Raw genomic sequence first — 19,135 nt, forward strand, 5'->3', positions numbered from 1 at the left:
TCAGCTGTACATGTGACTTTTTTTGGCAAATAATTTGGTAAGCATTCAGAATAGGCATATTTCTAAAAGCCCTGCAGTCTATAAGTATATACAAGTAACACATACCATTTCTATATATTCATGGCGACAGTAAGAATGTGTCCCTAAGTACGAAACCACTTTTTTAGATATTTGCTATCTTCATTGCTTCATATGGTTCTGGAGCACACTTTTCTATCACAAAACCCGTGATAATATGATGTGGTTATAAGAAAAAAGTTCCTACAAAAATCAAATACCATGCTTTTTTAAAGGATGAGTGAATCTGAAACTTGCTGGTCACAAATGTAAAATAACATTTTCTAAAGTTTCTCTTGATGGATACTAAATTTGCAGCATTTACAAATAAAATACAAATGTTATCAGAAAACTACTTATGGCCAAATTTTGTCTTTCACTTGAGCGAGAGGTCTATCAGTGGCCTAGTAATGTTATTTTGTTAGACATCAGTACTGAATATTTCAGTTCAAGTATATAACCTTAATAGATACAAGCATGCTAGGTAAAAATTTCTAAAATTATCACATTGGTACACAAACCCATCAAACCATTTATAGAAAAAACATAAAGGTAGCAATATGCTTTATCCCAGTCAGTTAGTCCTCTGAACAGAACTAATGCCATTTAATTCTAAATTAATGTCCTGCATCACGTCCATACACCTTATCTCAGCTATATATTTAACTTGTGCTTTGAAGAACCACATTTTTTTTAATTTTTTTTTATTATTCCTCCTAGGGGAAAAGACTTGGTGTCATGAGGGTTGGAAGAGGGTGTCATAGATAAGCATTCAAGGGCCAAATAAGATTAAAAAAAGAACAGAGCTAACTCCTCTGAACCTAATCCCAGAAAACTTACTGGGGCTATGTTACAAGATGACGAGTACAAATTACTTGAGTCCCTTTTCATTCACCCATTAAAAAGGCTATTTCAAAACTTACCTTTTTCTAAAAAATCTTTGTAGTCTGTCTACTGAAAAACACTGAAAAAAAGGAACTATTATTATTTCCTACTGCAACTACTATTTAGCAAGCTTTTCATTTACAGAACTTTTTGGGATTTTGTCTGTTAGTTGATAGTAATCAAGTCTACTACCCAGGTGATTGTTTTCAACTGAATGAAAGTAAAGTTTCATCAGATTTCTGCTGGTAGGAGTCATAATAGTTCAGATGCCAGACAAAGGACAATGTTTAACAGATCTCTGTGCACAACTTGGACAGAAGTAATAAATTACTAAGAAACTTTTAATACATTTGCAGTTTATACAGATGACTGTGATAACCTCTTACTATGCCATATGGAGGCCTGGACTAACAGCCAGGGGCCTTAAATTACATTGAAATTGCTTCCAACTCAGCAGCTTTCAGCTGCAAATGTCAAAAGACTATGGGCTTAAAATGAAAATGAATAGCAATATATAAAAGTAAATGAGATATAGTAAGTCCTTATATTGAGATCAAGGTAATAGTGTGCATTATCACTGAAGCCCTATGCCAGTTGCATCTATCACCTACATTACATTTTATAATTGATACAGATATTAGGTTGTGTACAGAATTCTCCCTTTGAATCCACACACATTATATAACAATATTAAATTGCAGTACATAATTGGTTAAATGTTACTTTTTAAAATTTCTTGAATCTTGTAGCTGATCTTAAATACTGCATGTACTCTATTAAATACAAGCTCACCCAAGAGACATAAACTGACTGAAGACAGGAAATTCTAAGTGAAGGCTCAAGCTGACATTTTGTCCCAAACTTATATAGTTGTGTTTCCTCATAGCTACTAAGGGTGATCAGCCTAATGGTGTTTCTTTCTTTATTTGTACAAATAATATTATTGCAGCAGTCAGAGCCTTCATTAAAGAAAGTAAGATACATAAACTACCTTGAAATTTAGCCTGTGGTGGAAACACAGAGATATAGAGTCTGTCCTTCTTATGCTCCTTTTTTGATTAGTTTTAGATTAAATGAAAAGAGAATAAAGTAAAGAAAATATAATAATTTAATTAAATCACCAAACTACTTCAAATTTCTGATTCAGTAAGTTCAGGCAGCTTGTAATAGTGCTATTTTAACCATACCTCTTGTACAACTGTTGTCAAAATAAATCTGAGAACAATGAAGCCATAGTAAACAAAAACATAAAAACTACCATAAGGGAAGAGAAAGAAACCCTGCAAATAGTGTGTAGCCTTGTACCCCAGAGACAGAAGAAAAAAGAATTCTGATCATCCATCATGTAAAAAATTGAACTGTTAAGCATCGCTGCCTTTTTACAGTCAATTCTTTTTACGGTGTATGATTCCTAAGAGTATAAATTTCTATGCCTAACTCAGCAGTATGCTAACAGTAGAATATCAAAGAAAGGTCGATTCTGGACAGATCCGATATCAAAATTGCTGTGACTCAAAAAATGCATCATTAGTCCTTAGGAGCAGGATTCATTGACAAGACAGGAAAGTGATTACCCACTATTCAATAACAGGAACTAATAAACGAACCAAACTAAGTTTCACCACATTTAATTCCGCCACTAATCACAATTCTAGGGCTTGATTTTATCCATTGTATACTCTTAGCTATACCATATAACTAGACAAGTAGAAGTACCCTCTGTTAATGTGCAGACATAAGCCAACGAAAATAAAATATAACTTGAACTTATAGGTAAAAAGCCTGAGTCCATAGCTGTTTTCAGCAACAAAGTTATGCTAGAACTTTAATGCAGTGGCAAAATATGGATTTCCATAGTACAGTTTTTGAATAATTGGTGTATTCAGAACAAGATAAGACATCGTCTGCATTGATGAGTCCTGAGCAGACTCACTAACCCATAAAGTGGGGTTTAAAGCACAGAGCGTTTATCGAGTATGAGCTACCTGAAATCTGGAAGAAGCATGTGTGTATTTCTGTGGGGCTGTGCTTGTAAGTAAAGTCTTTCAAGACCATGGTAGAAATCTCACTGTGCTTAGACTTCGTAGCTTTAATCTCTCTGCCAGTGTGCGATCTCTGCACCATATTGTATTTACTAGTGGTGTATCCACAAGGCAGTTGTTTAAAGCCACCAGAGGTCTTGAAGTGATCTGAGAGGTTACTAAATAGAGCTAGCACCTTTCAGCCTGAGCTCCTTTTAAAGTAAGTTGTTTGTGTTTTTTTTTTCAATAATATAAAGTTACAAAATTTGGTCGTTTGAAGGTTCACCCAATTATCTAAACAAATTCTCCTAGCACTTTAAATCTGTTTGTGCATGCTTCTCTCTCTTCAACCTGTGCTTTAAGTCTCAATAGATTCAGTTGAAATTAGGAAAATGGAAAAAGACTGTTTTTCTCAATAGGAAAAAATTCCTTCTGGTAATGAGATTATTATGGCTCTAAAATTGCTATCATCACATGTATTGGCTGCTCCCCCACTGCAAGTATCCCAGTCAAATCATGGCTCTGCTAACAGAATAATACACCTCTCAAAATGCCTCCGGCTAGGAACACATTGCTGGCGCATTTCAGGTAATGTAAATAAAGCACTTCCATTTCTTCTGTAAAATGTCAGCTCAAACTTGGCTGATCCCTTTTCAGGTTCAGTCTTAAACTTTGGATGAAAGACAGCAAGAAATAATTCCACAAATCTGAAAAGGCATTTTTGGCAAATTTTGCCAAATTTGAGTATTTGAAAGACAAGAATCTTCTCTCCCCTCTTTACCAGCAAAAGAAGTCATTGTATTTGACTCTCTGCTATTAAAAGGTGTTATTTGAAAATTCATTATGCTTTTAAAAAAATTTTTCATTCTAATTTTTACTTTGAAAGGTAGCTGTACTTCATTTAAGAGGGAGAAAAAACAAACAAAAATAAAAAAGCTGTAGTCTGAGTCACTGGAGTTTTTTCCCCCTGTTTTGATAATGAACACCACTACCCTAAAAAACTTTCCCCTGCAGCCATGAAAAAAATGTATTCACAAGTAGATGGGTTACTTCTCTAGCCCACTCCCATTCTCAGCAATTTTGTATGACAAAGGCATTTGAAAAAGGACTGAAAAACAAATGCAAAACCCCTTAACTGCTGGAATCAATAAAATGCTCTGAAGTCTTTAAAGAAATGAATTACTCACTGCTTGGTTATTTTAAACTAAAATGATTGTGACAACAATTAATGTGCAAGCAAGATCAAACCTCCAGTGGAAAGGATTTGGAAAACAGACGCAGAATTCTTGGTCGCATTTAACTTTTATGATGCCCTGTTGCTCCACACAGCAAAACTTCAGGCAATGCTCATGAGCATTTGCTAGGACATGCACATTTCTTGCTTGCTCTTTCTTTCACTCAGCTCTATCTATCATACTACCCAGTCCAATTAATCTCTGAAGTTTTTGGAGATACTTTCTTTTTTTCTCCTGAACAGCTTATTAAACAAAGGCTCAATAATGTAAGAACGCATCCCTTCCCGATGTTTATTCCCTTTCATCATTTCAATAGGTCCAACAGAATAACCCTTTATACTTGCTCTAAATCTGGAAAAATGGTTGAACAGTCTCTTGTTGGTTTTGGCTGATGGCGTCATTAGCTGCTAGATGCCTTTTTCCTGCTAAAGGAAAGACTTTTCGAAGTGGATCAAGGTAGAAGGTTTATCCAAGATTAAAAGCCTAAATTTGAAAACATGGCTTTGTTTTGTCCACAGACAGATTAAGTACTGAAAGACCCAAAAAAGCCAGAGCTGCTTAGGACTTTTACAAAAAACATTTTCAGTTTTGTATGAAATCACTGTAGAGAGACCAGAATTATTTAAAAAGGATTATTTATTAAACATATTTCTTTACAAAGTACAATCAATGGTTTGCATTAAATTTTGGGGTTTGGTATTTGCCTGTATGTACACAAAAGCTTAAACAGAAAATGTGTCTTGATTTTACACATGGGACACAATACTGAGTTACTTTCATATTTTGATTTCTACCAACATAAGCAGTTGATAATAAGTTTTAGTTTATCTGCTGGTTGGTTTTGATTTGTTTTGTTTTGTTTTTAACTGAAGATGAAGCAACAACATTTCTGCAGAGTGTCAGTGTTTATCTATGTACTCAATTATGACAAAGTAGAAATGAATAATCCTTTGGGAAGTTTCCACTGAGCATGAGTGGAACATGACATTTTTGCCAGGTTACTGGACTATCCTTATGATCCTAAAAATCAGTTTTTGCAGTTACAAGATAAGAAGAATTGAGGAGCTAGGTAAGTTTAATAATACCCTATTAGCAGCAGTTGATAGTAAATGCAACGTAAGGTTTGTTTTGTCTGTCATACAAGGATGTGTCCTAGCAGACACGATTGTATTGTTCTCTACTTGAACAAACTTGAACAAACATGTCTGCCTGTATTGTATGTCTGGAACAACAAAACAAAAATAAAGAGACAAAAAAGCCTTTTATTGTCATGAGAGACTATTGCCATCAGCTAATATGAATGCATTGCTAAAATTAGTGAAGACAGGAAAATGCTGTAAGGTAAATATATACAGAGTTAAAATACATTTCTTATCCACTAGATAGTGATTTTGTGGCACTGTGGTTTTCAGAATATAACATCTGTTGAGAGCAATGTAATTTTCAGTGCAAGCTAAAGCAAAAATACCTGCCTGCTGTCATAAACATGACAAGCAAATCTGGAATGTTCAAAGTAAGTTAGTCTTCCACTTCTCCACTCTTGAGGCACCTTTAAGACATGGCACTTACTGTAAACCATCTAAAAAATCATGAAAAGCACGACACAATAAGCCTGAATTTTCCATAACAACTTTAAAAATCACTGCCAGAGTCACTTGCATACGTAAACGATGCTTGTGTAAGGCTTGCCAGCAAAGCATCTTTCCTGAGAACGGGGCTGGGGGACTCTCTGTGTATCATAAGTGTGCGTGCTCAGAGCTGTGATCGCTGTCGTGGCTGTCGTCGTTCACTAGTGAGTCCCCCGTGTGCTGGAGACCAGCTGCGCCAATGCCGGAGAGCTCGGAGGGGAGCAGTGTGCCCTTTTTCACATTCACCAGTTCCTTCTCCCGGGCTGCTGCCCCTTGCTGGCCCCCTTTTACCCGCTTCCATTTCATTCGCCTGTTCTGGAACCACACTTTTACCTTCACAGAAGAAAGAAAAACAGAAAACAAAGATGAGGTTGTTGAAGGTAATAATCGTCTTTCTAACTGTAGCCACAGCACTTGAGTTATTTATTTATCTATTTATTTACTTTTTCATGAGCAACACACTGCCTTTCTGTCTGTATCATAAAACACTCAAGCAAGCCTTCTCTGAGGAGCAGGTGATCCAGTTTTGGATAGGACTTGAACTGGGGGATGTGAGGTTAGTGACTGCAAAGGAGAGAAGGGGGTTACTGCAAGAAGGCAGCAGGGCTGTCTAGCTACAACAGTTAGCTTCACAGGAAGATCTTCAGGCTCTTTAGAAAACATTGAAAAGCTTACATAGTCCTGGAAAATGTATTAGTGCCATTTCACAGGCAGTAAAACAGAGGCAAAATGGTTCCCATCAACAGACTGCACAGAAGAGCCAACCTTTTGTGTAATAGAGATCCCTGTCTTGTGGTAGGGACCCAAAGTGCTGCCTCCTGTGCTTTTAATTACCCTTCAAAGGAGGGTAGTTACTCTGGAAAGCAACTTGCACAGAAAAGTTTGCATTGCTTTCTACCAGTTTACTTCTTTAAACTGGTGGCAAGTTTCAGGTGGAGCACTTCAAAAGCTCCTTTTTTTTTTTTTTTTTTTTTTTTTAAACTGGCTGAAGTATCTCAAAGATACTACTTACTATCAAAAGTTAAGACTTTCCCACCTATGTAATAAATTTATTTAAGTGATCCTAGCTGACTGATGCTTAATTCTACTACATTTCATCATAGATCCTGGTCGAATTTTTCAGACAAATAAATACCCCCAAAGCTAGAGAGCTAGGCATTTATAAATTTGAGTCAAAATTAGCAAATAATTTCAGATGAGAATGGGAAAGAAATTCACAGCATGAAAGATTAAAAATTTATTTGTATTTAAGTCACGTTAAACCCCAAGATTTAGTCCAGCTGAAACGCATTTCCCCTCCTCCCCTTCTCTGTACAGAAATGTATGAGGAGGAAGTAAACCTAAATTATTTGCACAGTTCTAAAGTACCAGCACAACAAACCACAAGGACCTTTTTTTTAATAGCCAAAAGAAAGGATTAAAAAAAGGAGATGTGCATAGCATCTGTCAAATATATTAGACCAAATTAAAAGCTGATTTCTAATAAAATATTGTCACTGAAAACAAAATTACTAGAAGATTGCTAGATTTCATACACTTAGGATTAATGTTGCTAAAAAACTTCCTGTGTGTGTCTTTGTGCAGCTCTTCCCATGAAGGTTCCACAGAAAAATAAACGTCTGCAGCTCTTCACTTGGAAAGAAAGCAAGAAAGCTTGCAATGTTGGTGTATCCTTTGCCGTGTTTAATGGAATGTGTTTCAGAGTTTTAAAAGAAACAGCAAGGAACAGGCACAGCAGGAGATATTGTACAACATGAGTAGCAGAGCCACAAAAATGCTGTTTTGCTGAATCTGACTTATACATCCAGGAAACATCACATAGTTTAACCTTTACCATCACTCTGAATTGTACATTAAAATTTTACTACAATTGAACTGATAGTTAATGTCACTATCTGTGTGGTCATATGTGGGAAGAGAGGTGTATAATTTTTTTGTACTCTATATTCCTGTTAAAGCCAATGTGAGTCATTAAAACCAATCACCTGGGAACAGAGCAAATTTGTTCCAGGTCAGTTAGAAGGCTCAAAGCACAGCACATCCTTCCCCTTAGCCAACTCATCAAAGCCAAAGAACCTGGCTTGTAAAGTGAAATGAGTGTAAAGGGGAAAGTATTTATTACTGGCTGCTGTGATGTTGGGAATTACCGTACTCAGGTCACGTATCAGAAGTGTCCATGGAAACAGTGTCTTCAGAAGGGTACAGCATCAGTACAGCATTGGCAGCTTTCTGGGGGAAGTTGTCATGTTGTTTATTTTTGGTATTTGAGACAATGAAGTTTCTCTTGCAAAAGACACTACTCTACTGTTGCCAAAAAATTGCAGTAGAGGCAGCTGCAGTCATAATCTAAACATCAAAAATAATATACTTTGGATTCAACCCAGTACCGCAGAATATTATCACTCTTCTGAAATAAGGGCCAAGAAAAAAATTACAAGACTAAAGTGATGTTTAAAAGATCTAAGCAACACTCCGGATATTTTGATGTCCTTGAACATTCATAGAATAAGTCACAGCACTGAAAGCCTAAAACTAAATAAATAACGCGTACAAAAAGTGGTTTCAACAAAAATTACAATGATGCATTTGAAATAAAAATTTCAATGCACAGCCTGCATTCAAACTACTTTAACTGACTGGAACAAGAGAGATCCAGGCAAACCACCCTGCAGACGCATCCCTTTCTTTTTTGGATACTTGAGAAACTGAAGCTAATACTCCTACAGTCATTGTCAGAAACTGTTCTGCCTGGGACAGGCATTAGCAGGATGATCACTGCCTGGTTTCTGGAGGGGCTTATTTCTGTTCTCTCACAGACAGAGCTAAACTCTCACGTCTGACCATTTGACTTTTTTAACTCCAATTTATTTTTTTTTTGTCTTCTATTTTTTCTTACAATACTTTGTTGCTTCTGCTTTTTAGAATTCAGGTCACTTTACAGATCCACAGTTGAGAGAAGTCTCTCTCCATGAGCATTAAATCTAAAGTACCTCTTTGTTCAGATGTCCTGCCTTTAGACTAGCTCATCTGATCATGCCCTGAAATGCCTTTACCGAGAATGAGTCTAGGTCAGCATCTGTATATTAATTGATATAAATTAAAGGATAATGATTTTCCCTTTTTAAGAATAAGAGCAAGATATATTTATAAGTGCCTCAGAGGATCCAGCATGCAACACTGTGTCTGCACATGACCTACTATATGGGAAAAATGGCATTTAAAGGAAGTAGAGTCAAAGATACCCCAGCTACATTTGCATGCACTCTCTTGAGTGTAGGGGAAAGAGAGAAACCCTGGTGCTCCCATAGAAGACTATATACTATTGACTGGCATGTAGCCTGACAGTCAAGTTTCCCATAAAGAGAAAACAGCAAGAATTTAAAAAAGGGGAAAGAAAAGGTAAAAAAACCCAAACAAACAACAACTTTAGGCTTTTTTTATTAATGTCTTCAAATAATCTGCCAAAAGAATATCAAGTAAGGTAATTCTTTATCTGGTATGACATATTATTTTCAAAAGTGTGAAATCAATTATAGTAAAGTTTAATATTAAAAAAAAAAATAGTTTATTTGTATGACATTTGGTGCATTACATTTGGTGCAAGAGAGGGTCTCTTACATGAAGGCATATGTTTATTATTATTTATATATATTTCTTCGTGTTCTCCATTATAAAGTACTGAAATCAACTTTTGATCTGATTCAAAGTACACTAATGTCAGTGTGAGTTTTTCATCAAGTTCAATAGAGTCTAGATGAAGTCTTTAATGCTCATGTGATAGTAATATGAGACAGGTCCTCCACTTGTTATTTCCTCTAGAGATCAATTTTAGGTACTGGAATTCTGACCTGCCTTTGGAGTTGAAGAGTCCATCATGGAGGGTATAGTTGTTACGGAGAGATAATCCATCTGTATTTTAGTAATGCGAAGGAAGTGAAGCAAACTTTATGTGAAGCACTTCAGAGTGCCTGTTTATCTGGATTTGTGGAAAACTGTGCAAGTGTCCCCCAAAACATGCATCAGAACAAAAAGGAAAGGGGAGAAAGAAAGAGAAGAACGAACAAGAGGGAGAAAAAGCAAGAGTGAAAGGAGAGAATGACTAAAAGAAAAATAAATGAAAAATTAAAATGAAAATAAAGGAAAAAAAGCCCTTACTGAGGTGAACTTGAAAAATTCTTGAACTTTTTTCCAGTGAAAGAGCTAACTTGTGCCATTTACAACTTTTGCAGAAACTAAATCCTTTTAAAGTAGATTGAAGATGTACTATTACAAACTTGATACTGTAGGATTCATTAATATTTTTATGTTGTTTTTCAAGTCTAAGTTAGCTCCAGCAGAAGCTGAGAGTGCTCACTACTTCCCAGCGTCAGGTCCTGATTGCCCATTATTTGTTAAAATATACTCCCTCTTCTCCACCCTCTGACCAGTACAACTTAACTGTATAGAGCAAGCATCTGTATGTACAGAAAACAAAGGAAGTGGAGGGAAATGAACTATATTAAAGATGATGGTAGCATTAACAGCTGTTTCTAAATCAGCACTTATAAGCCAATCTATTGAGCACATCTGCTTACTGGCACGAAAGCAGTTTCTTTTCCCTTAGTCAACAAGTTGTTTAGCATCTGCATCCCCACGTCTGATGATTAGACTGTTACTTAAGATGCGACTAAATGATTTCACATCTCCTCATGTACAAGATAAATGTTTTTGCTGTGACCAATTTATTTTAAGGTCTGCTCTATAGGAATCATGGGAGGAGATTAAAAAAGAGGAGGTTAACATTGTTAGTGTCTACATTACTAAAGTAATAATTATACATTTATAATGTATAGGCCTTACTAGGCTTAAAGGACAAATTATTTGCTTTCTCACATGTATATCTTTAATACAACTTCATGCTGTTGATGTGGACATCAACACTTCATTTGGGTTCTAAATTATCATATCATCTAAATGTCTGATTTAATACTCCTTCGTCAGCAGAGCACTTCAGTCACATTGCCTTTAAGAATAATTGACTTCTAGCACACTCTGTAGAACGCAGATGCTTCCTTTTGACATGGGATTTTAGCATTCTGTACCTACAGAGAAAAGCTAAACAGATACCTTCTATAATTCATGAGTATTTCTTTTTTTGTCTAAAAAATTAAAGCATGACTGAATTCAAACTACCTTAGTTACACCATCTGCTCTCTGTCTTCTTTTAAGAATAAATAAATTTTTCTTTTAAAAAAGCTGTTTTTTGAAATTAAAGATTCTTTCCTAAAATTAGGCTTTCTGTTCCAGGTTTTAGTGGCACGAGTCCCAAAGGAGATTAAAATTTGAGGCATGACATCTTGCAAACTTTAAAAATTAGAAACAAGAGTGCTGTGCCAGTTGAAATTGTTATTTTGCTATAAGGGATGCATATTTCTAAGAATGAGACTTTGAAGTCAGTATCCCAAATTCCATTTTTTATTACACCTAAATGATGTGTCAGGAAGACTAAATCACCAAGCCTTTTAAGTGTTCCGCCCCTGGTCAGCCGCTGTCCATTTTCTTGTATTATTATTATTATTATTTTTAACCTGTTAATTTACTTTCCTCTAAAGCAGACAAACGTATGGATAACAAAAATAACCCTGAATTTTCAAAATTTAAAAAAATTAATTTGAAAGTTTGCTTCTCAGCTTTCTTTGGCTCTGGAAATGTTCCTGTTATTTTTAGATAATATACTTATGCTGCCAAGGTTTAAGGAAAGCCAAACTCCTGAACTTTACAGAAATCACTGGTGTTACACAGCTGAAACGTACCTTTTTCACATATATAGAGATAGTATTTTTTGATAAGTTATTCAGCAAACTTTTAGAAGCAAATAGGAATGTACAAACAGTAAAGTTTCTTTTCCTGTTCTAGACTATTAATAAATGCAAGGGTTGGAAAATCAAATCTCTCCATTTAAAATATTTACAGAAAACATAGTCAGAGTTATTAGTTCATTTCAGTAACTAAAGATGACATGAGATTTTAAATAGTTCAGCTGGATTTCAGTCATGCTGGATACATGGGAGAGTAAGTTCAGGCAGTTTTATTCAATTAAACTTAATTTTCTTCCTTGTATGATTTAAAGGAATTCCAATTTCTATTCCAAAAAAAACCCTCTGAAAAATCTTAAATATATTTTTAACTTAAACCCAGTTTAAATAAATCTGAGTATTAAATGTCTTCTTAGGTATTATAAAATAGTACGAAAATATATTAATTGGAAAAAGTATACTTTTCTTTGGAAATTAATGAGTGGTACCAGAACCTTCTGATTAAAATTACTGAAGTCACCTGCTCACTGATGTAAAGCAATTTACACTGTGTTACATTACAGGACCTTGCACTGAATGCACACAAGAACTTTGCAGCAGCTGTTAAGAAAAAAAGGAGGTTTTGGCAGGTGCACAAAGGACAGCTGGAGCTTTTGGCACCCAGGAAGGTGTAGGAGGGAGTTCTGGTTTTTCATTACACAGAAGTCAGTTGAGGTTTGGGTACTACTTAGGTGATACATTCTCCTTTCTACCTCCCACGTTTAGACAGGGATGGAATAGACATTATATTTCAGAAGAAAACAGTGATAGAAGTATTTCATTCCAGTGTCAGAAGTCTTTCAGAGCACTCTGTTTACTTCCCTCTACTCCATCCAAAGAACTGACACCTTCTCCACCAGTGCTCTTTGGAATTAATTTTGTGGTCAAACCGCAAACCATGCCTTTTCAAAACCTCTCTTAACAAGGTTTCAGAGTCAACATACCTTAAGCAGAATGGGACACGCTATTTCAGGTTCTTTCCTCCCATTAGCACATTGTACATAATATAAGGCAGTATTTTTTATAAAATTAGTCTCTCTTTTTTGTCCAGATGAAAAGAAAGGCAGTCTGTGAGGTTGCTGCTGGAACTCCCTCTACCTTATTCTCCTATAATATATCCTATTAGAGTCTACCTTCACACGTCTTTGCATATATATATAAATCTACCAAAGAAACACATAGTGGAAAACTAATTTGTGGGCTAATCTTTGTCTCCTTTGTACAGGCATTTACTGGCATGAATTACTCACCTGTAGAATATTTATTTAATGGAAAAAAAAAAATCTAACATGCATCATTTTGCAGTCATTTTGCACATTGTGAAAATTGAAAGATGATGGGTAATCAAGACTGGCTTTTGGCTGCGTTGATGCTTTTCTCTGCTATTACTTTAGTTTCAAAGGAGTCAAATGCCAAGAAGCAGGACCTGACAGAAATCAACCTCCGACTAGTAGGGCAAGAAAATAATCTAGAGCTCTATAGCTATGGAAGCCATCTCCGTGCCCAAGAAAGAAGCTCTTTCACTTGTATTCATGTAAGCTAGTTGAATAGTTCATAACTTCAAATCTAGAAGGACCTTTTTGCCTTCCAAAACATGCCAGTCCTGAGTCTTTTGATGATAAACTAGCCCCAGAAACAGTATCCAATTTTAAAGCTAGTAAGTCTGAAGAAAGTGCAGCTGTTTTCAGCAAGGTCTGCCCTGAGGAGAAGGAACTAGTGAAAGCAGAAAGAGATTCTCAGTTTTTCAGTGCCCTGCATAAAAAAAAACTCCTCTATTCAACAGTTTCCTCTGCACCTCTCCAACACCATTTGTTCCTCACTGATTTCTTCTCTCTGTTTTTTAAAGTGACTACAAATGACAAACCTAAGAAGTTCCTATCTCTTTAAACAGGTGGCAGGAGAAACCACACGTTTCTTGACTTGCATCTAAGAAAGAGTAGGCATAGGGGATGACAGAGCCTTACTCACTTTGTAAAAGCAGCCATATAAGCTGCTAATATTTCTGTCTATGTCGCATACACTTCTTTGAACAGGCAGAGGTTTCTCCCCACCCAGAACTCCATAGAGTTTCTCTGCAGGTGTAGGTCCACTCACAACTAAAAGCCTGAGGCACTTGGATATTTGCATGTGCAATTGTTTGTTTGAATCTTACTGCAAAAGTAAATACACTGTTTGAGGTTTTCCGTGTACTTTTTTAAAAAACAATTTTGATTGAACAGATCAAAATTAAGCATGAGTTACAATTAAGTTTGCCAGGAGCATTCTTTCCTAAGAAAGAAGAAACTGAGTTAGCACAGCAATTCTTACTGCTGGTATTTATATTGCTCAAGACACATATAAAAGTACTGTTGAGTTTTATTTTATTAAGAGTGTTGCTTTAAATAAAACAAATAATCCAAAGGATTTTAAGCCACACACGCTCATTATTATAGTGTGTATAGAGAACTCTTAACACATGGAAGCTTGGAATGAGCAGCTGCCTTTCAGAGAAGACATGACAGCCAATAAATCAGATAGATATGGCCAAGCTTGTCCCATCAATCCATTCTTTGATTTTGTTTGTATTCAGGTGAATAATTCCCCCATCTAACCTTAGAATTCTAGCTTCCTAAAGTATGATGCTAGTCATGCTTTGTGATATATGGAGAGACAATGACTCTTCGAGAGGTGGTTCAGAACAAAAACCCAGCAAGGAACATTGAACTCTCTGTTTCTCACCCAGGTGATTAAGGGGAGCTAATCTTACCTTACTGATCAAGTCTAAAAAATCCCTGGATTAGGCTCCTGAGCTCTGTGATGCTGAAAAGGATTTGAATAACATCACTTGTGATGCAGGAGAAAGGTTACACAGTCTGGAGGAAACTTTTCTAAAGGAAAACCTAATTTATTATTTGTAAAGTTGTAAGAATGCAGTGCTACAGTGTGGGCTATGGCCCCATTGCCCTAGTAACTATACCAGTTTTGCCCAAATGCATTTAAATGATAAGGTTGCCTGCTTCTCTTTCTGATAGGAAAAGGCATTACGAAGCTTCTTGCTTTGCCACTAATCCCATTTGGTTCCACATACATGGAATACAGATGCAAAAGCACACTTTATTTCGATAAAATTTTGTCCTTTGTCTATGCAAAATCAATGGATTCAGGCCTTTTATAAATAATCGGTAGCTTCTGGGTGGGGGTTGGAAATTAAACTTAAGAAGAAGTAAACCTCATTGCCATCAGCAGAATTTAATCTGACTAGGTGGGATTTTCCGTTTATGTTGGCAAACAGAAGCATTACATATTTGGACTATTTATTCCGGTAACCTTAGCTAGCCTGCAGAACTGCAACATTACTCTTTTGATTAGCTCCATGCAAAAAGATCTTGTGAGGTGGAAAGATCTCCTACTCTTTCTATATTTGGCAGGACCAACTCCATAAAAATGTCCATTTTGCCACGCCTCTGATACCCCACTGCAGCTGCTTCCTCTCCTCATTCCACAGTGAGATATTAAAAAGTTTGCATGGAACCTTCTCCAAGTTTATCTGGATGTACAAAAAAGCCAAGAATGCGCTTGTCAAGGTTACAAATACCTAGGGAGCTAAGATAGTTTTTAGTCTAACTGGCTCTTCAAAATATAATAGAGGCCTGCCAGCTGAAAATTATTAACTGCTGGCTGAGCAGGGATTGTGAGTGCACTCTGTAAGAGATGGAGCAGGAATTATATGTACCTATATGGCTGGAATTCTTACAATACCATAATAGAGCCATCCTACCACCAGATGTGCTTATAATGCTCTCAAAGTGCACTCTTAGTATCTAGGCAATTGAGGCACTTATTCCATTTCATCCTCCAGTCTTGTAACTCAGGTTTTCTTTTTAGGGAGTGATAGGATTACTTCCTTCTTCTGATCCATATGTTGTGAGGGTTTTTTTTTCATTATTATTTTTGTGAAATAGCCTTCCATGAGCCGTTTGTGTTTGAACTGATCTTGTAAGCTGTTTCAAAAGTCAAATGGAGCCTTACTTTGATGACTGTAGAAAACTTTAATACCCTTATATAGCTTTTTAAATATGGCCAGACATATGGTTTTTTCTACATCTTGTTTAAATGCCAGAAAGGTAATTATGAAGTGTTAGTTGGTCAGTGCCTCTTTTAAGCTTTAGCGTATGGTTGGAATTATCACTATAGTCAAGAGGCAGATAGAGCTTTCTTAAGATAATAGGCTCTGTGATTTATCTCACATCTTGGGAAATAACCAAAAGTTGTAACTTCAGGTTGACCCAACAATGTTTTCCCCAGATTTTTTTTTCCCCCAGGAAAACTGTTCTAGAAATAGCAATTTTCTAAAAAATGCTACCTCAGTGGAGACTGGTTGCTTTGCAATTCCATCTATAATTTAAGTCAGTCATAATAATTTTAGAGAAAGGACTAGTTTTGTTGCATGTGTTTAAGACAGGTATCAAATATGATCTTTTCTGTTGGAAGAGTCAGATAAACTAGTAACAGTAATAAATAAGCAAATAAGTGCTGTTATCCCTCTATCATTCTGCTAATGATGGAAAGACAGATCCTGAATATGAGTTCAGTATCTTAACTGGAAAAAAAAGAAATATTAGTGTCACACCAGGGTCACTATGAAGTATTTTTTCTTAAAGTCACTAAAGAAATACTGATGTAAAAAAAGTATGCAAGAAGAGTCAAGTCTTGATTTACTGGATTCAGCTTCTGAAGACTTGCCATATATTATGGAAGACACACCCAGTTCCATGACTATTTACACAATTTTTCCATCAAAGCAATATATTTGAGCTCAAAAAGACGCATTTCTAATTGACAACATTGGAAGTGGTATCATTACTTGGCTTAGTATGAGTCAGAAAGTGAAAAATATGTCCAGAATTTCCTCTTAATTTTCTTTTTGGTTTTGATTAACAATACAGCCTTTATGTTACCGTGTGTTTTTTCACTCAGACCTTTTTATTGTGGCAAGAAACAGAACTGGCCCCTATCAAGGTAAAAATCCTACTGTTTTCCTTTTCTAAGCAAGGGTGGCTTTAAGCGTGTGGGAAGGAAGGAAGGAAGGAAGGAAGGAAGGAAGGAAGGAAGGAAGGAAGGAAGGAAGGAAGGAAGGAAGGAAGGAAGGAAGGAAGGAAGGAAGGAAGGAAGGAAGGAAGGAAGGAAGGAAGGAAGGAAGGAAGGAAGGAAGGAAGGAAGGAAGGAAGGAAGGAAGGAAGGAAGGAAGGAAGGAAGGAAGGAAGGACCTTATCGCTAGAAGTTTGATTGCACTCTGTGATAATCTGGGGAAGCAGAGAATAATTAGATTACATAATGCTTAGAACCAACATTATGTGGCAACTAGAAAAAGCAAGTGCTCTCATGACTTTAATGGTTCTCTGCACTTGTGTAGCACAGGCTGCCTTTTCTTCTCCAGAGACCATAGTCAATATTTATTTGTCCTTTTTCAGCATATTAACTGTTTTTATTTTAACTGCTTCCTTTTGAATAATGAACTGTCACTTCATTTAATTGCATTATTCAACCCAATCTTTGAGGAAAGGAATAAAGAATTTACCAAGGGCAATAGTTAAATTCCAGGCCAAATCCGCCATTATTAAATAAGAGGATATGTTTTCTGAATTCAGCTGATTCCACTCATATTGGCCAGCAGATATTTTTTAAAATTTATGTATAATTATTCAGTTTCACACCAACTCTTACTTTGTCACTGAGACAAGAATTCATTCCTTCTTCCCTTAGCTGTCAAAATCAGGTGTGGAAGTTAAGTTAATTGTCTCAGCTTACCTTAGTCAGTGGAAATGAAAAAGACAAAATTTTTTATACAAAATGATGTGCTTTACAAATATAGAAGACATATTTCAGTAACTGAAAACTACCCCAGTGAAATATGGCAATGTGTTTAAGTCAAACGAGAAATTACTGACTTCTTGACAACTTGGAAGGGACGGGCATTCTCTAGTAGCCTTCAAAGAAAAAAAGTGTTTCATTTGCTTCTGTGTGTAAATGTGTGTTTGTATGTACAGAAAAAGCTGTATTTTCACTGAGACATTTACTTATAGCAGGTGCTAATGAAACTCAAGAAAACTGCAAAGCTTCTCATATCTAGATTTTACAAATTGTGGTGCTATTTTGATACCTTCCCTCAAATATATCATAATCTTATGGATTGTATCAATAGCAATCCCTCTATCTAATATTGATTCCTGAAGGAGGGATGACTATCAGTGGGCAGAAACCTTTCAGTTTTAATGATAAAACTGTGGGTAATATTTAATCAGATTTGGTATCATTTAGTTCAGTATTCTAAATGTTTTTACCAAAACACAGTTTTAAATGTGTATGTCAATGTAATTATTCTTTGAAGTTGTGACTTTACTACCTATTTAGTGTGTTGGGATGAGATCCTAAAACACTTCAGTACATGATTAACATGAATATTTCCATTAGAAATCAATGTGACAACATGCATGATGAAACTTGAGCACATGCAGAAGTGTTTCCTGAACCAGGGTTTTGTGAGCAGGAAACCAACAACAGCAGTAAGAAATTCCATCATCTCCTCTGCTTTCAGAGCGCAGGGTAAGGTAAAGTGGTTAAAAATGCTTGTATTCCAGTTTAGCTGGTGTTCCCATTCTTGCTGCCATCTGGAAACAGGATGTTCAGAAACTCTGGACAAATGGCAACTGCATATATTTCATATACTAAAACAAGATGCTCATATTTGTTGCATGCAGCCAAATCAACTGCTTGTGCATGCAGTATTTGGGACCTACCCCTTCTTCAGCCATTAGTGTGGACAGATAGAAAATAGGTGCACCAGTTTAACAGACATTTTACTCGTGCTTTTATCTTCCATCTCTGCCTACTAGGTGAAACTAATCTGGAGCTGGCATGTATAAAAATATAAATTACTTGAAAAGCAGAAATAAAATAAACATATATATTTTTTCTAGAAACGTTCATTCTGATATATCAACATATCTACTGCTACCACAAACAAGAGCTCCCTTGTGAGGAGCTACTAACCACTTGTAAATATTGAGCAAGCATTTAAAGTCCATACCTGTCTTTCAGTGAGGTCAAGGTTTACTGCTATCTCATATCGCCTCAGCCTGGTCAAATAGTTATGATGAGCAAATTCTGCTTCTAGCTCTCTGATTTGCTCCTTGGTGAAAGCTGTCCTTTCCTTTCTGGGTTTACTGTTGACCTCTGACTTGTAGTTTCCTTCTTGGGAATCTGAAAAAAAAGAGAAAAAATTTAGAAATTGAAGTAATGGCAAGTGTTCCTAAATAGGAAACACACCCAGAGATAACAACATGCTCAAGTTACATTCTCCAAACTTTCTTCTTGGAAGCACACCCTTGCTTTCATACCTATGGATTCTTCACTGTAAATCTGGAAAGCAACAGTAGTTCTGACAGATGTGAGCTGCTGCTTCCATTCACACCCATCAAACTTCTGCTTAAAACCTT

At 36.1% G+C, this 19,135-nt stretch overlaps 1 protein-coding gene across 1 annotated transcript in view; it reads right to left on the reverse strand.

Annotated features, from left to right (window-relative positions):
* Nucleotides 1-4,816: 4,816 nt before the first annotated feature.
* The window catches only part of MEOX2 (mesenchyme homeobox 2), a 54,876-nt gene continuing 40,557 nt past the window's right edge, over nt 4,817-19,135 (reverse strand). Inside the window, exons 2-3 of the mRNA XM_051612372.1 lie at nt 18,727-18,899; nt 4,817-6,159 (exon numbers count right to left, since the gene is read on the reverse strand). Of these exons, the coding sequence (XP_051468332.1) occupies nt 5,935-6,159; nt 18,727-18,899 (398 nt within the window). The 3' untranslated portion in view covers nt 4,817-5,934. The remainder of the gene's footprint in view (nt 6,160-18,726; nt 18,900-19,135) is intronic.

This window comes from Apus apus, chromosome 2 (assembly GCF_020740795.1).
Source record: "Apus apus isolate bApuApu2 chromosome 2, bApuApu2.pri.cur, whole genome shotgun sequence".
In the NCBI taxonomy this organism is placed as follows: Eukaryota; Metazoa; Chordata; class Aves; order Apodiformes; family Apodidae; genus Apus; species Apus apus.